Genomic DNA, 22,420 nt, shown 5'->3' with positions numbered 1-22,420 from the left:
TAGGAGCTGCTCATTAGTGCCCCTCCTCAAGCAGCACCCAGGTCATGTGCTCTTCCTGTCATACCTTAGTTACCCCTCAGCATCCAGGTGTAGTGCTCGGTTGCAGGATGAGGTGGTGGCTATTGTGCACCCAACCTCACACCCCCATGGTTTTCAAGACCCAAGCACTAAAGGAATGTTTGGGGGCCCAGGGAGCCTCACCTTGTGCCATCCCCTTCACCATCCCTGAGTAGATCAGGGAATGAGTCTTCATGATAGGCATTCTCCAAGTGAGGTCCTAAGATCCCCGGAAGTACATACAATCAGAATTATTTTTATCCTAATACTTGGGCATCATTTGCCTTTTTGACTTTTATTCCCTCATGAAAGTAGGGTAAACATATACAGGGTTACATGACGTAAGATGTCATAAAAGACTGGATAGACAAACAGATATGAGAATCTGGAGGTATTGTATTAAGCCTGACATTAAAGGGATTTGTTAAAAAGTTAAAAAATAAAAAAAGCTGCTCATCTGATTAATATATTTATTGTTATGGTTTTAAAATATATGCTTATTTTAAAAAATATTGTTACATATTGTAGTTTTACAAACGTTATTCTCAAGGATTTAATAAAAAGTGTTTCATTTTTTCAGTTTTTGTTTCTAATACGGCAAACATTGACATTAAAAACCCTTTGGCTTAAAAGTTCCTTGGGTTCTCAATAATTTTTTATTAGCTTAATTGAGGTAAAATGTACATACCATGAAATTCACCAACTCAGTTTGTACAGTTTGATTATTTTCAATAAGTTCCTATTAAATGTATTTGTGCAGCCATCACAACATCTGTTTTTATAACACTTCCTTCCCTCCTTTCCTGCCCTTCTGCAGTCTATCCCTACTCTTACCCCCAGGAAACCACTGATCTTTCTCAGTAGTTTTGTCCTTTTTTAGAAACATCATAAACGTGTAATTATAGAATATATAACCCTTTTGTGTCTGGTTACTTTCATTTAACATAATATTTTTGAGGCTCAGCCGTTTTTTTCGTGCATATCAGTAGTTTGCTCCTTTGTATTGTCAACTGGTATTTCACAGTATGAATGTATCCCATTTTGTTATCCATTCACTAACTGATTGATACTGGATTGTTTCCAGTTTGGGGCCTTTATGAATAATGATGTTATGAACATTTTCATGCAAGTTTTTGTGCGGACATATGTTTTCATTTCTCTTGGGTGGATACTTACGGGTAAAAGTTCTGGGTTATTTGGTATATACATTTTTAATTTCTTAGGAACCTACCAAACTGCTTTTTTCTAAGTGGCTGTACCACTTTGTTTTGTTACTAGGAATCTATGAGTGTTCCAGTTCCTCCACATTCTCGTGAAAGCTTGGTATTGTCGGCCATTTTTATGTAAGCCGTCCCATTCTTTAACGTGTAGTGGTATCTCACTGTGGTTTTAATTTGTATATATGTTACTAATGAAGAATGATGTTGAGCATCTTTTATTCCTTGGTTCTTCTCCCTCTAACTACATTTACTTTCAATATTCGATTTAATTTAATATTCAGTATGTGTCCTGATTTTCGTCCTTGGATCTTAGTACTCTGAAAAAAAAAAATTGAAATCTAGATCATCAAAAATGATAAAAGGGAATGAATTTAATAAAATACCCAGAAGTTTTGTGAAAATGTGATATTCCTGGCATAGGAAAGCCAGAGAGTTTGCCTAAACTCCAGTCGTACTGACAATACAGCATAACCTAGTTGGTTTATTTCTGGATTATGATGAGGTTTTGATATTAGGTAATTCACTAAAACAATTCCCAATGTTAATATGTTGTTGTTGTTATTAGGTGCCACTGAACTGATTCTGACTCACAGCAATCCTATGCACAACAGAATGAAACACTGCCCGCACCCGTGCCATCCTCACCATCGTTGTTATGCTTGAGGTCATGGTTGCAGCCACTGTGTCAATTCATTCGTTGAGGGTCTTCCTCTTTTTCACTGACCCTCTACTTTACCAAGCATGATGTCCTTCTTCAGGGACTGGTCTCTCCTGATAACATGTCCACAGTATGCCTGCCTGTACTTCTTCCAAGACAAATTTCTTCATTCTTCTGGTAGTACATGGCATATTCAATATTCTTCACCAGCACCATAATTCAAAGGTGTCAATTCTTCTTTGGTCTTCCTTATTCATTTTCCACATTTCACATGCATATGAGGTGATTCAAAATACCATGGCTTAGGTCAGCTGTACCTTAGTCCTCAAAATGATATCTTTGCTTTTTAAACTTTGAAGAGGCCTTTTGCAGCAGATTTGGCCAATGAAATAAATATATCATTTGATTCCTTCATTGCTGCTTCCGTGGGTGTTGATTGTAGATCCAAGTAGATTGAAGTCCTTGCCAGCTTCAATATTTTCTCCATTTATCATGATGTTGCTTATTAGTCCAGTTGTCAGGATTTTTGTTTTCTTTATGTTGAGATCCAATTCCTACTGAAGACAGAAAGAAGTCTTTGATCTGCATCAGCAAGTGCTTCAAGTCCAATTCACTCTCAGAAAGCAAGGGGGTGTCATCTGCATATTGTAGATTGTTAATGAGTCTTCCTCCAATTCTGATCCTGCATTCTTCTTCATATAGTCCAGTTTCTCAGATTATATTCTCAGAGTACAGACTGAATAAGTATGGTGAAAGGATACATCCCTGATGCACAACTTTCCTAACTTTAAACCACGCAGTATCCCCGTGTTCTGTGAGAAAGACTGTCTCTTGGTCTATGTACAGGTTCCTTATGAGCACAATTAAGTGTTCTGGAATTCCCGTTCTTCACAATGTTATCCATAATTTGTTATGATCCACAGAGTCCAATGCCTTTGTATAGTCAATAAAACACAGTTAAACATCTTTCTGGTATTCTACCATTGGTTTATGTAATATTCTCATTTCTCATCTGCATTTCTACAACGGGAGACTAAATAGCCTTTCTTACCTTCAGAACGGACTCTTTCCAATATGGCTTCTAGCTGAATATGTTTGAAATACAAAGCTGAACATTATTACCCAGTTACTGTGACTTTTCTCCATCACCGTAGAAATAAAACTCGAATTATTCAATGTGACGTAGAAGTCCCTTTAAGGAGGCATTGATTCTCATTCTAAATGGTCTCTAGCACACTCATTCCCTGTGATCCACTATTACCCTATTGCTTGTAGTTTACCACTTCATGTTTTCTCCGGCCTCATTATTGTACTTGTGAGCCTCTGTCTGGTAAGTCTAGCCCTTCTGGGATAAATGTAGGTGTGCTTTAAAGCTGAGGAACAGCACTATCTCCACTGGGGCCCAAGGACGTGTCAACAGCCCTTTCTTTCTGGGTTTCCCTAGTCCCTGTGAGTTAGCTTTGGATGACATTATTACAGTGTGAACTAGATGCTGCCTTAAATGGCTGTTATTGATACTACAGCAGTCATTTCAAAGAACCTATCTTGGTTATCTGTTGTCACTAGGTGTGCCTATCCAGGCTGGGAAATGACAAGTGCAGAGCTCTAGATGACAGTGATACCCAAACTTGTCTACACATTGCAATCATTTGGAGAATTTCAAAATGTGCAGATGCCTATGCCCCATCCCTAGGGATCGTACATTAATTGATTTAGGGCGTGGCACTGGCTTTGTAGTGTTTAAAACATTTCCGGGTAATTGCAACATGCAGACGTGGTTCCTGGAAGTCCTGGGCATGTGATAGGGAGCCATGATTTTTAAGCTAGTTCTGAAAAAGTTCATTTGACACATAGTCATGATACTAAAATGTGGCCCTCTTTTTAGTTTATGAGTGAAAAATAAGGGTCTGAGACTTGCAGATAAGAAGTAGGGAATTTGTGAGAGAACATTCAACAGCTTGGAAAAACAGGCAGCTTAACATCCATAACCCAGGAGCATCCCTGAGTTGTTTAACTCTATCTGCATATAATAGAATGATTGTCATCCTTCATGTAACAGAGCAGAGAGGCTTCCCCAGGATCACCTGTCTTACCATTTCTCCTTGTCTGGACTTACTAACAAACTACAACAACCCAATGCCAACAGTCTCACGTATGCTCTTCCCATAATGTCTGCTACTACAGTTAAGACCTGAGATCCCCAGCAATATAATCACGGAATCCCGGGGAACTGATATGACACATGGTTTTATGGCTCTTATAAGCCTCGTATTTCTCAAAACCTCAGGTAATATTATGTAAATAAAGCCTCACTATTCACAGATTTGGTGTTGTGAATTCGCTTACTTGCTAAAATTTTCTTGTAACCCCCAAACTCACTGCTCCTTCTAGGTCATTCCCAGACAAGCTGTAAGAGCAAATACAAATTAAAAGTAGGAAAGAAAGAGAGCGAGGCTTAATTCACCCTGCTGAGAAAGGGAAAAGACTCCCCGCTCCCTTTTCTTAGAGCATTTACTTTAGAGAGCTTGTAATCAATCAGGATTTTTTTATTTGGAAACTCTGTGGGGCAGTTCTACTCTGTCCTATTGGGTCGCTACGAGTCAGAATCGACTAGACCGCAATGGGTTTGGTTTTGGTTTATTTGAAAAGTAGGTAAAATCTTTTAAAGTCTAAGTAAGCCTCTTGCCAGTTTTACAATCCATGAAGTTCCTAGAGGACCTGGCAGCCATCTCTTGACTCTAGATGTAAAAGAACTTTTCCATATATTTCCAAAATCCATAGGAAAAAAGTGTTAGCTCAGTCCAGACTGGAAATCTTGGTTCTGTAGGACCCCAAGCGTTGCCATCACTTTAAAAACAAATGAAATCTGTAGCTTTCAAAACTCTGAGGCAGTAGCAGCCACTTTACACCTCAGCTGCCACTATTAGATGTTCCTTTCCTATCTGTGATGGACAGTGAGTCTCAAGGGCCGTGGTCCTGTGTGTGTCTGGGAGGAGATGCTGTATTTGGAGCCCCTAAACCAGGAAGAGCTTTTTTTTTTTAATAGAAAATGAGAAGGTGAAAAGTGGGAAGCTAATTCCTCCTGTCTCCCCACCACAGGTTCAGAGGTGGTGGTTAAGGGGCAGTAGAGCTGCCAGGAGCCAGAGCCCAAGTGCTGCTGGGCTACAGCACCCTTATATTGACTCAGCTCAAACTCCCAGCCTCCACTTCTGCTCAGCCAAGGAGGGAGACCGCTCTCCTCATGTCAATAGAGCCCAGGAGCAGAGAGGGAATATCAGAGTGCCCGGGCCTCTGCTACGGGTCTGTTTGGTTTATTATGGTTATATTCATTTACAATGTTGCCGAACATTATTAAATCATTAATATATAAAAAAATCTATGGGATGTGTAAATATGTAAACAATGACAACTGTTCTGAAGTTTTTGTATCACACTATTGCTTACCTTTTAAATTTACCACCTATGTTTATAACCCTCAATAATACACAGTTTTGTAGATTTTGAACTTTTTAGAAATAACTGTTGTGTGTATTCTGCAATTTTCTTTTTTACCTTAACATTGTGTTCCTGAGATGTATCCAGATTGTTCCATGTAGCTGTAGTTTATACATTTTCAGTATACTTGATACTCTTTCAGAGACCTTGGGTGCTGAGGAGGGTTAAGTACTCAAATACTAGCCGAAAGGTTGTCACTTCAAACCCACACAGAGGTGCCTTGGAAGACAAACTTGGGGATCTGCTTCTAAAATGTCACAGCCTTGAAAACCCTACGGAGTAGTTACACTCTGCACACATGTGGCCACCATGCGTGGAAATCAACTTCATAGCAGCTAACAATGACACGTACTCTTTCATAGCTATATACTTGAATATATTTATCTGTTCCACTACTGATGGAGTTGAGATTGATTTCAGGTGTTTCTTTATCATAATTATTTTTGTGATTGTAAACAGGGGGGTTAAAGCCACTTTCGAACCTGACACACACAAGACTTGCTTTAATCTAGACTATTTACCCAGGAATTGCACACAACTTCAGCTTTACTAGAGATTGGTCTCCAAGGGTTGTACCACTTTATACTCCCGTAGCACGAGATAATACTTCAGGTTGCTCTATATCATCACCGAAACTTCATATTTTTTAAAAGTATCCATCGGATGGTAGTGATTATAACTTTCATTTTTATTTCTCTAATTACTAAATATTTTTTACATGTGTTTCTGTTCTTCTCTCCTATGAAGCAATTGTCCTGACTTTTCGTTCTTTGGATGGGTGGGAGGTTCAACAAATTTTTCTTGTATATTTGAAAACATTTGTTATATATTCTGGATGCTTATTCTTTGGTGGTTATATGTGTTACAGTATTTTACTCCCAGCTTTTCACTTCCATTATTTTGTCTTTTGATGACTGAAATCCTTAATTTTTGTAGTTAAATTGATCATTATTTCATGTATTTTTGCTTTTTTGTTTCCTCTTTAAGAAATCACACCCTAACATGTGTCTAAAAGTATTCATATATTCAACTTCTTTTAAACGATGAATTTGCCTGTCACATGGAATTTAAACCTTAATGTACTTGAAATTGATTTTTTTTAATATGAGGGAAATATCCCAGCATATGCATAGGGAAGTATATCTCTTTTACATCCATTTGAAATGCCTTTCTGTTCAGTCATAAAGCAGGTATCCACACAGCAAGTGAGTCTTAGAATTTCTCTTTGAATTTTGTGGTTTTATTCTCCATCCCTGCACCACTGGCTCATAGCTTAATGGCTACACTGTCTCTAGACCATTGGCTCTTCCACTAATTTCTGGAATATATATTTGATATTTTGACCCACAAAGGAAGCTCTATGGGGCAGTTCTACTCTGTCCTATAGGGTCGCTATGAGTCGGAATCGACTCGATGGCAGTGGGTTTGGTTTTGGTATTTGGGTGCTCTAATATTGCTTACATTACATTCCTATCGAGTAGAAAAATTTATATGTATAAAGCCACACCGTGGGATCTTCTCCTCATACGATGGTATTCCCAGAGTTTTAAATACATCCAACAATAATATACCTGCAAAACTGATAGCAGTGTCCTTTCCGACTAATTCTCAAGAAAGCATGCTCATTAATTATTTGAGCTATGTACCTGTGGAAAGTTGTCTTGACTATTGTCTGTTCCCTGTATTTTGCAAGCTAAAGAAAAGATTTTTCTCTATTGATGTAATTGAATGGTTCCAGATTTATGAGTTGATGTAGCTTTCATAACAATAACCTATAATACAAAAATTTTTATTTGTTTTCTGAGTCCCTAATAGTCTGCTTAAGATCTTACTTTTCCTGTTATTCTTTGTTCACTAAAAGCAACATACTTAAACAACCATATTGAACAAATTGTTTCTAGCTCTTGTTTGGTTCCGAAATGTAGGAAATTTACTGAGCCTTTGTATCTATAAATCAGATTCATTCCATGTTTCTTATTTACAGCTTTCATCAGAATTGCTAATGCACAGATTACAGGCCCTCCCCCATTGTATAATTTTCTTTATGAGTAGGAATGGAATCGATGGCAATAAGTTTGATAAGTTTTGGTTCTGACCCAAGAACTTGCCTTGCTAACAATGTTCAGCGATACTAATGTTGCTGGAAACTGCACCAGACAGAATCACTGGTCTGTGTCACTGTTTTATGCCATGTTGATCTCAGCGCTCCCTATCCCATTGGTTTAACCTATATTTTATGTTTTTTTTAATGGTCTATGGCATTTACTTTCATGAATATTCTCAATTATTAATCAGAAAACTTTGAAACCGTGTGTTGTAGAACAACCTTTCTATCAGAAATGAAATTCGGTGAAAATACTGCATAGTGTGAATCACCAGAGCAAAGATATGGAGCAGCACCCACTGTCAACCCTATTGCAGACAAGGCAAGTATCTCATTCACTTATTGTTCATTCAGATATTTGTTAAGAGCCTGTTATGTCTTAGGCATTGTGTTACCTGTAGGAAATAGCAGTGAATACAAGAGACACTTCCTTTATCTCATAATTCATACGGTTAAAAGGGAGAGGACAATATAAAGGACTTATATAAACACAGGCCTGTCCTGGTCCTGAGGATCCAGGAATATTTCCCTGTAAAGAGTTTTTCCCTAAGGATGAATTGAGAAGGATTTTAAGAGATCAAGATGAGGGAGAAGAATATTCCAGACTGACACATATATTGTACATAACTGGGTTTCTTTATGATGCAAACACTCTGTGTTCCTCTATTACACCTTTAAGATGGAATCACACTCATACAGTAAAACCTGTGAAAGCTGGAACCTGTATAAAGTGGAAACCTCTCAGGAGGAAAAATCAAATATTTTTGCTGTGTGATTAATTATTTTTGTGTATGGCCTTTCTAGCCATGATCTGGGAACTCACACTCAGTTGATTGTGTGATAGGCTAATTGTGGCCTGCCAACGGGATTGGTCAGTTATGCCTTAAGAGGGAGCCAGAGCAGAGAGGAACCCACCACCACCAAGGAAGGAGAGACAAACAGGGGAGACCCAGCAGCAGAGACCTAGCAGCAGGAGAGGGTACAGTAGCTTCCCAATCCACAGAAGACAAAGTTGAGTGCCTTTGGGCAGAGACTGAGGGCCAAGGAGAATCAAACTTGTGAGCGCGGCTGGGAAGAGGCTATCCTGATGGAAGACTCTTATCTTGAATATTCCAGGGCCTGAACTGTAATTGTTACTTCCCTTATAAGAAACCCTATAATCCTGAGTATAGCCTGAGTTCTGTGTGGCCATTGCAAAGAACTATTGCATCCAGCAGAGAAGTAGAGAGTGCTGTGTGAGGGGTGGTTTGTTTCAGAATTAGTAAAGATGGTAGAGAGAGGAGACTTGTCTGGCCTCTGCCTCCTGGGAGTCAACTTTGCGCTGTTGATCTTGGTTTCCCTATCCTCTTGTGGGGCGGGAGGAGGTCAGACACCACCCCCAAGAAGTTTTTAACAATTTTCCACTTAACAAAGATCGAAATACAAGGCAGTCCCCTCAAGTTCCAGCTTTCAAAGTTTTTGTTATATATGCTTCTAACTCCAGCAGGCTCATAAAACACGTGAATAATCACAGTATATATTAAATGTAATGTGCCAAAAGAGATGATTTTAATTAAAAAAAATTGAACTAGCAAAAGTTTTCATTTCCAACTTTTTTTTTCATAGTTAATAACAACAAAATGTTACTTTAAAGAAGAACAAAATAAAAGACAATAAAATATTATTGATCAGCTTCAACTGAGAAAGACTCCCTCCGATATGAAGTTTCCAGGTTCTTGAATTCACCACTATCATGTGTGGCCAGTACAAAAGAAAGGCCTGAGAGGGTATTTGAAGGAGCAGGCTGGGTATCTCCATATGAGGGAACTTTTGGCAACATTAACAAAACTCATACTTCTACTGTCAAAATCTATATATACACCAACTCGCCCCAGAGGTTTCTCTATATACTGAGGAAACACTGGGGAAGTGGTCAAGAGATTGTAACGATTAACATCCTTCACACATAAAAGAAGAAATACGTTCTTAGATTCAACCAGTGAGCCATTCTTCCTTAACCAGGTATCCTTACAGACTCCTACAGCCCAGTCCCAAGAGTCGTCCACATCTATCTCCCAGTAGTGTTTTCCAGAGGTGAAGGCCTGGTCACCCCATGCGGCAAAGTAGTGAGATCTTCTAGAAGGAAAAGGCACCTCTTGAAGGTCACGTCTAAGCCTCAGACTTCTCACGTCATCAAACACCATGATATTCTGACTGCTTATTTCATGACTGAAGGAAATTTCCACTGTGGAAAAAGAGAATATTTCAGTTCAAATCAGTTTTTCAATTTCTATGGGATGAGGGGGTCACTGGGTCTAGAGTATCACTGGAAAAACAGGCCACCACTACAAGGGAAGTTATGGATAGAAAATATCAGATTGAGGGCTATCAGCGGATGTGCAGAAAAAACGGATACCTAAATACACTGGAAAAAAACTCCTAAAATCCCAGAGAATGTAGAGGAGGGAGATCATGTAAACTTCTGGTTCATTGCTTTTCACAGCACATTAAAAATCAGAAATCTGCACTGATACCAAGTCCACAGCAATATGACTTATCTCCACTGTCTCTTCTCAGGGCAAAAAATCCCAACATTTTATACCTGAATAAGTGGTGATCACATTTCCAAGTATATTATAAGATAAACAAGCAGGCTTAAATTCAAGAATAAAATCCAGGTATGCCTTTTTAGAAGAAGACCTGGTGGGGCAGTGGTTAAAGCACTCAGCTGCTAACTTAAAAGTCAGTGGTGGGAAACCACCAGCTGCTCCTAGGGAGAAAGATGTGTCAGTCTGCTTCCATAAAGATCGAAAGCCTTGGAAACCCTATGAGGCCGTTCTACTCTGTCCTGTAGGATACCTGTGAGTTGAAATCCACTTGGCGGTAATGTCTTCAGTTTTGGGGCTTGACTTATATCTTCTTAGAAGGGGTCTCCTACTCAGAATGTCCTGGCTTTTAAACCTGGTTCCATCTCAGGCTTAGTCATTCTCTGCCTGCCAGGCTAACCCAGCTGGATTAGGTCTACCATGGAGCTCTGTGTACTGCCTCAACCACCCACTTGTTTTATTGTTGCTCATAAATTCTGCTTTTCTGTATATCACTTTTTTATGTTTATTTATGTATTTCTCAGAACGTATTAATTAAAATGCACATTATTACAAATTCAATTACTGTGAAACTTTAAATGCAAAATATTTAAAAGTAAAATACCAGGGACCCTATCACCATAAGCAACTGCACTTAATTTGAAATTGAAATGTTCTGAAATAATATTTCCTTCTGTATGACTCACTGAATGACTGACATTGTATCTGGGAATGGTTCTAGGTCTCAAGGAGCCCTTTTTCAGGTCATTTCCTTTTTCTCATTAACTATTTAATACCGGCCAGAATAACATATCTCTTTTCCCACCGTTTATGTAGAAATTTTTCATATTATCATAGGGCAAATATGATTATTCATATGCTGCTCTCCTCCTAAAATCAAGAATCAATAAAGAGGGAATGATTGCCCATAGAAAACCATTATTGGAAGACGTTGTATGTGGTCCCACCACTGGGCTGACACTCACCTCGGAACTGGCGGAACCTGTCTATCAGGCCAGTGATGGGCCTAGCACTGAGCGCTGGGTTCACAGGCTGGGGCATGTCCAGCTGCATGGACTCGCTCCTGCAAGGGGGAGAATCAGTTAATCTTTCAGGTGCCAAAGGGGCCATCACAGTATGTAAAAAAGACATCAGCTAACTCATCAGACATGGAAGGGACTGAACAATGGGTTGGAGAGAGATGCTGATGAAGAGTGAGCTAGTTGTATCAGGGGGACACTTGAGACTGTGTTGGCATCTCCGGTCTGGAGGGGAGATAGGAGGGTAGAGAGGGTTAGAAACTGGCAAAATTGTCATGAAAGGAGAGACTGAAAGGAGGGAGGAGGTGACTCATTAGGGGGAGAGTAAGTGGGAGTATGGAGTAAGGTGTATACAAGCTTATATGTGACAGACTGACTTGATTTGTAAACTTTCCCTTAAAGTACAATACAAATTATTAAAAAAAAAAAAAAGACGTCAGCATTAACTGAAAATATTTCATCAGAACCCGTTACCAATATTGTGGTGTATCTGCAGTATCCTGGGATGGAATTATGCAACTCTTAGGGAATCATTCTTTCTTCTCTGCCTGCTTCCTTCTCCTGCCCCTCAGAGGTACATGCCTCTCTCACCTACCACCTGGCACAAACTAGGCCATTCACTTCACTAAGTTTATGTGTTTGAAACCTAAAATCAAAGATAGCTGTCTTCTAGACACTTATGCACTGAGCCCTGCAAAACATACCTCCCTGATTCACAAGAAAGAAACAACGCTAATTTGTGAGTTGTGGAATGACATCAAGGACATCATACGTGAAGAAAGCAAGACAAGAGAGAAAGCAAACACCTAAATGGGTGTCAGAAGAGACTCTGAAACTTGCTCTTGAATGTTGAGTAGCTAAAGCAAAAGGAAAAAATGATGAAGTAAAAAAGAAGAACAGAAGATTTCAAAGGGTAGCTCAAGAAGACAAAGTAAAGTATTATGATGACATGTGCAAAGGCCTGCAGATAGAAAACAAAAAGGGAAGAACACTCTCAGCATTTCATAAGCTGAAAGAACTGAAGAAAAAAATTCAAGCCTTGAGTTGCAATACTGAAGGACTCTATGGGGAAAATACTAAGCAACACAGGAAGCATCAAAAGAAGATGGAAGGAATACACAGAGTCATTGTACCAAGAACTGGTTGATCTTCAGCCATTTCAGGAGGTAGAATATGATTAGGAACCCATGGTATTGAAGGAAGAGTTCCAGGCTGCGCTGAAGGCATTAGTGAAAAACAAGGCCACAGGAATTGATGGAATATCAATTGAGATGTTTCAATAATCGGAAGGAGCACTAGAATTGCTCACTCTTATGCCAAGAAATCTGGAAGACAGCTTCCTGTCTACCTGACTGGAAGAGATCCATATTTATGTCTACTCCCAAGAAAGGTGATCCAAGTGAATGCAGAACTTATCCAACAATATCCTTAATATCACGTGCAAGTAAAATTTTGCTGAAGATCATTCAAAAGCAGCTGTAGCAGTACATTGACAGGGACCTGCCAGAAAGTCTGTCCAGGTTCAGAAGAAGATGTGGAACCAGGGATATTATAGCGGATGTCAAATGGATCCTGGCTGAAAGCAGAGAATACCAGAAAGATGTTTACCTGTGTTTTCATTCACTATACTAAGGCATTCGACGGTGTGGGTCACAACAAATTATGGACAGCACTGCAAAGAATAGGAATTCTGAAATACTTAATTGTGCTCATGAGGAACCTGTACATAGATCAAGAGACAGTCATTTGAACAGAACAAGGGGATACTGCATGGTTTAAAATCAGGAAAAGTGTGCATAAAGATATTATCTTTTCACCATACCTATTGGATCTGTATGTTGAGCAAATAATCCGAGAAGCTGGACTATATGAACAAGAATGGGGCAACAGCATTGGAGGAACACTCACTAACAATCTGTGTTATGCAGATGACACAACCTTGCTTGTTGAAAGTGAAGAGGACTTGAAGCACTTACTAATGAAGACCAAAGACCACAGCCTTCAGTATGGATTGCATCTTAACATAAAGAAAACAAAAATCCTCACAACTGGAAGACTCATTAACACCATGCATTATGCAGCTGACACAACCTTGCTTGCTGAAAGTGCAGAGAACTTGAAGCATTTACTGATGAAGATCAAAGCCCACAGCCTTCAGTATGGATTATAATATACCTCAACCTAAAAACCTCAGCATAAAGAAAGCAAAAATCCTCACAACTGGGCCAATAAGCAACATCATGACAAACGTAAAAAAGTTTGAATTTGTCAAGGATTTCATTTGACTTGCATCCACAATCAACACCCATGGAAGCAGCAGTCAAGAAATCAAAGGATGCACTGGGCTGGGCAAAAAAAACAAAGCTGTCACCTTGAGGACTAAGGTGAGCCTGACCCAAGCCATGGTGTTTTTAATCACCTTATATACATGTGAAAGCTGGAGGATGAGTAGGGAAGACCAAAGAAGAATTTACATCTTTTGAATTGTGGTGTTCACGAAGAATATCGAATGAACTGCCAAAAGAATGAGCAAATCTGTCTTGGAAGAAGTACAACCAGAATGCTCCTCAGAAGCAAAGATGGCGAGACTACGCCTCACATACTTTGGACATGTTATCTGGAGGAACCAGTCCCTGGACAAGGACATCATACTTGGTAAAGTAGAGGTTCAGTGAAAAAGAGGAAGACCCTCAACGAGATGGAGTGACACAGTGGCTTTGACAATGAGCTCAAGCGTAGCAACAATTGTGAGGATGGCACAGGACCGGGCAGTGTTTTGTTTGGATGTGCATAGGGTCGCTGTGAGTCAGAACTGACTTGACAGCACCTAACAACAACCAAATTTGTGATAGAGGGAACAGGAAAACATATTCAGCAAAACATACACAGCATGCATACACAGAAAATATCTAGTATCTCCATAAGTTACGTTCGCACTTTGTTAGAAACACTGTGGTCTCTTTCACAGGCCGCATGGTGCTCTACTTTGCAGGGAAGGCCAAACTTACCTGGTCAATATGTCTCCCAAATCCTGTGAAGAGAGGAAAAAGTTTAGAATTCTAACAAATTGGTGAGTCTGCCCATTCAATCTTTAGGTTTGGGCATATTCGGAAAAGTACCAACCAACCAGCACCACACTTTTTTGGTAAATCCATTTTTTTTTTTTTAAGTAGGATCCCACTACAACATGTGAATAGAACCTGAATTCTCGATGAATTCAGAAACCTGAGGGTGAGTGAATAAAGAGAAGGATGTGAGTATAGATGGAAGCCATGCAACCGTCAGCTGTCTGCAAAGTGGTCTTTCCCATGGCTTGTCTCTAAAGGGTAGTGTGCCCCAGAACAGAGGCAACTCAAATCAGGGACTTTAAAACAGAAGGAGGAAGTAAAAGTTATCTCTTCCCAAATTTCTCCATATTGCCTGCCTGGAGACAAAAGTGGAATGCTCATGGGTAAGACGTTTCTTTCTTGATTTTAGAGAAGCAAGGTAGAGAAGAAGACTTTTAGAAGGGAGTACTGTATTTTCCACAAATACTTTGTGCCTTCTATGTTGGTTTGCCATGTTGCTGTAAAAAAAATTAACTTTGCACACTTATGAACATATCTGGGGTGGGGGGAGGGCAGGACATGGATGGCAAACAAAAGTAGAAGGCATTCATTTGTCAAAAAATACAGTATTCCCTGGGAAATCTACTCTCCTAATTACATAAAGCTTTGTTGTTCATGGCTGAGATAGGAGTCACAGTTTATGTCTATTATTCTCAGTTGGGAAATGACCACCAAAGGAAAAAAATTTGTGCCTTTGGTACCAAATATCTAATGGAGGTCCAGGATGTGAACTTTAGCTAATACAAATGATTTCCAGGCGCGTCCTCGGTTCTTACCTGGAGCAACTCCACATCTGATTTATGGCACATATTCCTCAGCTCCTCATACATTTCTCTCAGGTGCCTCCCCTTTTGAACCATTGTGGCTTCACTTTTCTTCAGTTGCTGAAATATCTTCTTGCCTTCATTTTTCAGTCCCTCTAAATGTTGTTTTTCTTCCTCAAGGAGATTCGGATGCAATTTCTGATACTCAGACCTGATAATCTCTGACAGTAGAAACACATAATACTGCAAAGACATGGATTTCTTAGATCATATGTGCAATGCAAGTTAACCCCCTTCCCCTTAAACCTCACCTGTTTCTCTCCGACTCACATCCTCTACCAATCAACTGCACTCAACCTACATCCACGTCTTCCTACTTGTCAGGAACCACAGAATGACCCTTCAGTTTCATTCCTTCATTTGTTTTCCATTCAAAAGTCAAACCCGTGCTCCCTTCAAAACACCTTCATTCACTTCAAAAGCTCCTGAAATGTCTGGAGAAGTGCCACATGCTTATTTTCTGAGTTGCTGATATACCGGGGTTTACAAATCTGAACAAGTGTCATACAGCCTTACACTGAAAAGGCAGGTTATCTTTCCTTTTGATAAACCACTCACAGAAGCTCACGGCCCACCATGATTTCAGCTCAAATTCTTCATGGACAAATCTCCAGCAAGTCTGTCACAAGCTGGTTCCAAAGAAAACAGCCTCATACTTACTACCCACAGCTTGATAATTAGGCTCTCCTCATTCAGACTTCTCCAATTGTTTTGAATATTTTCCCATAAAGATCTCATTTGCTTTAGGAGCTTCTCCTACAAAGGAATCATGAATATGAGTACCAGAGAAACAAATCCTAGGCATTTCATACCAGAATAAATGGATATAGTCAAGAGATACTAGATCGATGTACTTTAGGGCGAGTGGAAGGATGATAATATTCCCTTGTTTACCTTCCATAATTACCAATTCTGGGAAATTTCAGGCAGTAGAAACACAAAATTTAGTGTAATCTTTTGCCTAAAGAAACTGAGGAATGAGGATTTTATGTAACATTGCTAATTTTCAGATAAACAACTTGTTCCAGAATTCGGATGTATTGATGCTGTTGTTATTGAGTTGATTTCAACTCATAGGGGCCCTACAAGACAGGGTCCAACTGCCCCATAGGGTTTCCTAGGCTGTAATCTTAGCAGAGCAGATTGCCAGGTCTTGTCTCCTGTGGAGCTACTGGAGGGCTTGAACCACCTACCTTTTCCTTAGCAGTCTGGAGGTTAATCTTTAAGTTACCACGGCTCCGTTACTGATGTTAGGCCCTGCCATTTTCCAGCATGCTTGAAACTCTGGTGGCATAGTGGTTAAGAGTTCGGCTGCTAAGCAAAAGTTTGGCAGTTCAAATCCACCAGGCCTCCTAGGATACCATATTAAAAGAAAAAAAAACCAAAACGCAAACCCATTGCCATCTAGTCAATCCGACTCATAGTGACCCTGTAGGACACAGTAAAGTTGCTCCATACCATTTTCAAGGAGCATCTGGTGGATTTAAACTGCCAACCTTTTGCTTAGCAGCTGAACTGTTAACCACTATGCTATGAGTCGGAATCTACTCAGCAGGAACGGGCTTGGTTTTTGGTTATTTGACCTGTATTACTAAACATGCTTCCAGTAGGAGAACCTCTTTGCTCATATATTTTTGCTCTCTGAAAATGAGGACTTCACAGCACCTTGAGCATTATATTGCATATTCAAAAGAATAATCCTTAACTTAATCATATCTCATCTCCTTGCTGGAATACAAACTGTGAAGGCAGATATGTTTATGTATTTTATTTACACTGTTCTCCTTCCTGCCTAGGACACAAGCTAGCACATACTAGACTCTCAGCGATGAGTGGATTACTCATCATCATGGTGCTCAACTTCCTTGTACTCTATCAGCTCTACTATCCTGCAGCTTTCAAAGTGCTTTCAGATGTATCACTCACCCGGTATTCCTCAACAGCGCATTCTATGGAACAGTGTCTGTGAGCTTCGTGCTCCTGAGATTTAGAGCAGAGAAAACAGAGCAGGTTCTTGCCCTCTTCACAGAACATCTTCTTTGTCTCTTTGTGAGTCCCACACATCTGTTCCTCAGAGCTCAGGAATTGCCAGAGGCTGGCTTGTCTGGCAAGGGACACCAGATTCTTCACAAGAATATTGGTTTTGAATGCTGTCTGCTCTGTTTGCCTGCACAGTGGGCAACAGGCAGGCATTTCAGCTTTTTCCCAGGAAAGGCAGAGACAGGGCCTACAGAAGTTGTGCCCACAGCCTATGGTGACAGGGTCTGTAAGGTAGTTCAAGCAGATGAAGCAGGTGAGTTCTTTCTGGAAGGCTGGATCCATCTTCCTGAAGGAAGAAAATCTGAAAAGTTTGTTATTCTGCCCTGGACAGACAAAGGCCTAAGTAAAATTTTACCCTGATTGTGACCTAAAAATACACTTGTGTGAAATTCAAATTCCAAAAAAACGCAAGACTTACTAGACCAATAGAGACTAGAGAAACCCCCAAACTACTGCCCTAAGGTACCCTTGGAACTTGGAAATGAAGCCACTCTTGGAGGCCTTCTTTTAGCCCCATAATAGATTGACTTATAAAATAAACAATGTAACTCTTAATTAATGTAATCCCTTAAACAATCCACTATATGTGAGCAAAAGGTCAATATTTACCCAAAAGCAAAGATGAAAGGGTGGGCAGGAAAGTTAGATCAATGTAAACAGAACAAACAGAATGGAAATAATGAGAATGCTGACACATTGTGAATATCGTAACCAATGTCTTGGAACAATTTGTATAAAAATTGTTAAATGGAAACTTAATGTGCTATGTAAGCTTTCACCTAAAACATAATAAAAAATTTAAAAAACAACATAGAGAAGAATATTAATAATATAGAAAGATGTTTAATGTTCATTGTAAATATGGAGAATGTGAGAAAAAAAAAAAAAACCCGTTGCCATCAAGTTGATTTCAACTCATAGCGATCCTAAAGGACAGAGTAGAACTGCCCTATAGGGTTTCTAAGGAGTGGCTGGTGGATTTGAACCACTGACGTTTTGGCTAGCAGACGTAGCTCTTAACCACTATGCCTCACGTGAAGATGTTATCAGATGGCATGTACTTCGACCCCACTTTTTACCAAAAACAAAGACAGTATTTTACAAAAAAAAAAATGAGGTGTTTGAAACCTTAGTGAGCAACTGATCAGTTTTGTCTTCCTAACCAAAAAAACCAAACCTGTTGCCGTAGAGTTGATTATGACTCATAGCAACTCTACAGGACAAAGTAGAACTGCCCGATAGAGTTTCCAAGGAGTGCCTGGGAGATTCCAGCTGCCAAACTTTTGGTTAGCAGACGTAACTCTTAACCTCTATACCACCAGGATTTCCCTTGTCTTCCTACTGGGCTTAAAATGAGCCATCCCAGAGGCAGAAGGCGGGGACCTCACTACCACCAAGAAAAAAGAGCTGGGAGGTGGAGCACATCCCGTGGATCCAGGGTCCTTGTGCTGTGAACCTCCTAGACCAGGAGACAGACAGAGATAGACAGAGCTGTAACAGAGAAAAAATCAGCAGAACCAGGAGACCGATACAAGATGGTGCAGTGGGATTCACAGCCTGTGAAGCAACACAGCTACAGTTGGTTTGGTACAGTGGGTGTGCCACCCACAGTGCAAGAGAAATGAGAGCCTTGAGGCAGGAGGCTTCTCAAGGGACTGGGTTGCCACCAGGCCCTTGTCAAAGAAGCTAAGCTTGTGAACCATGGAGCAAGAGAGCTGAGTACCTTCAGGCCGAGGCTTCTGGTGGAGTGGGGTGCCTTTGGGCACTTACTTGAGGAGCTAAAGAACTTTGTGACACTTGCCTGAGCAGGGCAGAGGCTGGGTGGAGGGGCCAAGAGAGAGAGGCCTGCCTGCAGGACAGCAAAGAAGCTTTTGTGACTTAAGAACTATATCCTGAGTCGTTCCTGATCCTGAATTATAACCTATTACATCCCTAATAAACTCCATAATTGTAAGTAAGGTCTATGAGTTCTGTGTGGCGATTGCAATGAATTACTGAACACAGCAGAAAAGTAGAGAGTCCCATGGGAGGGATGGCTGGTGTCAGAATTGGCAAAACGATTTAAAAGAGGAGGTATTTCTGACCACTACCTCACAGGGATCAGCTTTGGGCTGATGGTGATTCTCCCCTCTTGTGTAGTTAGATGAGAAGGTCAGACCATGGAATGCTGCCATCTCATAAAAGGTTAATATAACAATATCTTTATAAGGGAGGTAATAAAGATTAAGAAAAATAAGTCATTGATTTAAGATGCAGAAATGTACAGAATGCCATCAGTCTGTACTTGTCTTCTATCCCTCACCCATGATCCAGAAAATGCCTCTCTGAACAGCCGTGGATAAAAATGTATGAGAAACACTTATATACAAGATATACCCACAAAACCAAATTTTCTATTTTATCTGTTTTCTTTTATCTTAAACAAAATACACTACTCTAAAGAGCTTCTAGGAGCCCTCATGGCACAGTGTTTTAAGTGCTTGGTTGCTAATCAAAAGATTGGTGGTTTGAAACTACCACAGAATCAAGATGTGACAGTCTTGGAAGCCCTATGGGGCAACTCTGCTCTGTCCTTGTCCTATAGGGTTGCTATGAGTAGGAAGCGACTCGATGGCAATGTGTTCGGTTTTTGGTTAAAACAACTTCTAGATACATAAGGATTAACAAGGATTAATTTAATAATAAAATTGGATCAGACTTCATCCAGAATCTTCTTATGTGAATAAACTTGCTGCTGAATTTGCCCTATCTTTATAGTTTATACCACGGTGTTCAAACAAGTTTAAAAGCAAAGATGTCACTTTGAGTACTAAAGTCAGCCTGGCCCAAGCCATGCTTTTTTCAGTTGCATCATATGCATGCGAAAGCTAGACAATGAGTAAGGAAGAACAAAGAATTGATGCCTTTGAATGATGGTTTTGGCAATGAATATTCATTATACCAGGGATTGCCCAAAGAACAAATATGTCTTGGAAGAAGTACAGCCAGAATGCTCCTTAGATGCAAGGATGACGAAACTTTGTACATGTTATCAGGAGGGACTAGTCCCTAGAGAAGGACATCATGCTTAGTCAATTAGAGGGCCAGCTAAAAAGAGGAAGATCCTCATGAGATGGATTGGCACAGTGGCTGCAAAAACGGGCTCAAAATGCAATTGTGAGGATGGTGCATAACCAAGCAATGTTTCATTCTGTTGTACGTAGGGTCACTATGACTCAGAACCTACTCCAAGGCATCTAACCACAACATTCAAACAAACAAGAAATAAAGAGAGGCGAATAGCAATATCTTCCAAATTCATTCACACTATTATAAAGTACCTCTTTACATTGTGAAAAAATATAATTCTCATGCAAGAATGATCAGCACCAGAAAACAAATAATGCTTATAAAAATTGACTTTGCTAGCTCACAAGGTAATTATGAGCCCAAGAGACAGAAAAGGCTACATGAACTAGAGGTTACATCTTCCTGAGACCAGATGAACTAGATGGTGCCGGGCCACAACCGATGACTGCCCTGACAGGGAACACAACAGAGAACCCCTGAGGGAGCAGAAGAACCATGGGATGCAGACCCCAAATTCTCATAAAAAGACCAGACTTAACGGTCTGACTGAGACTAGAAGGACCCCAGTGGTCAGGGTCCCCAAACCTTCTGTTGGCCCAGGACAGGAACCATTCCCAAAGCCAACTCATCAGACATGGATTGGACTGGACAATGGGTTGGAGAGAGATGCTGATGAGAAGTGAACTACTTGGTTCAGTTGGACACTTGAGACACGGTCTGGAGGGGAGATGGGAGAGTAGAGGGGGTTAGAAACTGGCAAAATGGTCATGAAAGGAGAGACTGGAAGGAGGGAGCGGGCTAACTCATTAGAGGGAGAGTAAATAGGAATATGTAGTAAGGTAAGTTTACATGTGAGAGGCTGACTTGATTGTAAACGTTCACTTAAAGAACAATAAAAACTATTTAAAAAAATTGACTTTGCTAAATAGTTCTCACTTCTGTACTCTCTGAGTGCAGATGACACTCTCATTTCTGTTATTTCGGCATGGTCATCAGTATTACTTTTCTAGAGGCCCGATCATTTCTTGGCTTCTTTAAAATTTAAGTCAAAGTATTGTTATTTCTGAACAGACAACATTTACCACAGTCAAAAACAATATTTTCCCTAAATCATACAATGTATTACTTATATTTTATAGAACAATCTGTCTCTTATGTATACATTTATATACCACTTGTAGAGTAATACACTTAGGCACGACATAAAAAAAATAACCAAACCCATTTTTAGCATCTACACCTGGGTTGGACACCAAGTACAAAATTACAAGATATCTGGCAGCTACATTCTGATTCCTTATAACACGTAAGAACCAAGAATCACTTAAATTAATAAAAATAACATTAATCATCAAATTAACCCCCCAAATATAAAGAAAAGATGATGTCAGTTTCCTAAGTAGGCAAACAATATAATTTCCAAGAAACCACCTCAGTTTGCCAATGAATCAAATAAAATTATGATTTTTTGTTTGTTTATGGTTTGGGGAAAGTAGCAGGAATTCCTCTTCTGTAAATTCTGTACTCACCTAAGAAATATGTGAAGGGTTTCGCCAATGCTTGCTGTACAAGTAGTGTTATGGAAATTAGTTCAGGGATCAAGTCCCCAAGGTGTGGTTACAGTAGCTTTCAGAAGACTCCGCAGGCAGGAGAGTTGCAAAGGCAGTCTCTCCAGAAGTCTCTTCTGGAGAAGAGGGAGTGAGCCTGGTTCGCTGGGTCCCTTTTATTGGACCACACCCATTTCTTCCCAGTGATTGCATTTCACAGGTCTTCAAATAGGAATGATTAGCCTATGTCAATGAGAAGATGGGGTTAAGTAACACCTTTGCTAATCTTCATAAACTAATCTCTGCAAACATCAAATCATCAAAATGGTTCTTGTGAAAACGAACCTACAAGGCTGAGTTTCGCTGTAAATTAGTATTGAAGCAAGACTTTTATTTTTTAACTTATAAAAACTTAGAAAAGACAGGGAGCACAAAAGAGAACCCCTGAAGGACCGGGAGATCAGTGGGATGCAGACCCCAAATTCTCATAAAAATACCATACTTAATGGTCTGACTGTGACTAGAGGAATCCCGGCGGGCATGGTCCCCAAACCTTCTGTTGGCACAGGACAGGAACCATTCCCGAAGACAACTCATCAGACATGAAAGGGACTGGACAGTGGGTAGGAGAGAGATGCTGAAGAAGAGTGAGCTAATTATATCAGGTGGACACTTGAGACTGTGTTGGCATCTCC

General features: G+C 40.0%; 1 protein-coding gene across 1 annotated transcript; it reads right to left on the bottom strand.

Moving 5' to 3' along the window:
• Positions 1-9,264: 9,264 nt before the first annotated feature.
• Positions 9,265-17,391, bottom strand: LOC126078926 (tripartite motif-containing protein 43-like). Its single transcript, XM_049889749.1, has 6 exons — positions 16,996-17,391; positions 15,730-15,825; positions 15,022-15,252; positions 14,147-14,169; positions 11,085-11,182; positions 9,265-9,758 (listed from the first exon to the last, which is right to left on the bottom strand). The coding sequence occupies exons 1-6, from the start codon at positions 17,389-17,391 to the stop codon at positions 9,265-9,267; spliced, it is 1,338 nt and encodes a 445-aa protein (XP_049745706.1).
• Positions 17,392-22,420: the final 5,029 nt, after the last annotated feature.

The sequence above is a fragment of the Elephas maximus genome, chromosome 7 (assembly GCF_024166365.1).
Source record: "Elephas maximus indicus isolate mEleMax1 chromosome 7, mEleMax1 primary haplotype, whole genome shotgun sequence".
NCBI classification, from domain to species: Eukaryota; Metazoa; Chordata; class Mammalia; order Proboscidea; family Elephantidae; genus Elephas; species Elephas maximus.
Note: the sequence above shows the minus strand (reverse complement) of the source record. Positions and strands in the feature narration are given on the sequence as shown.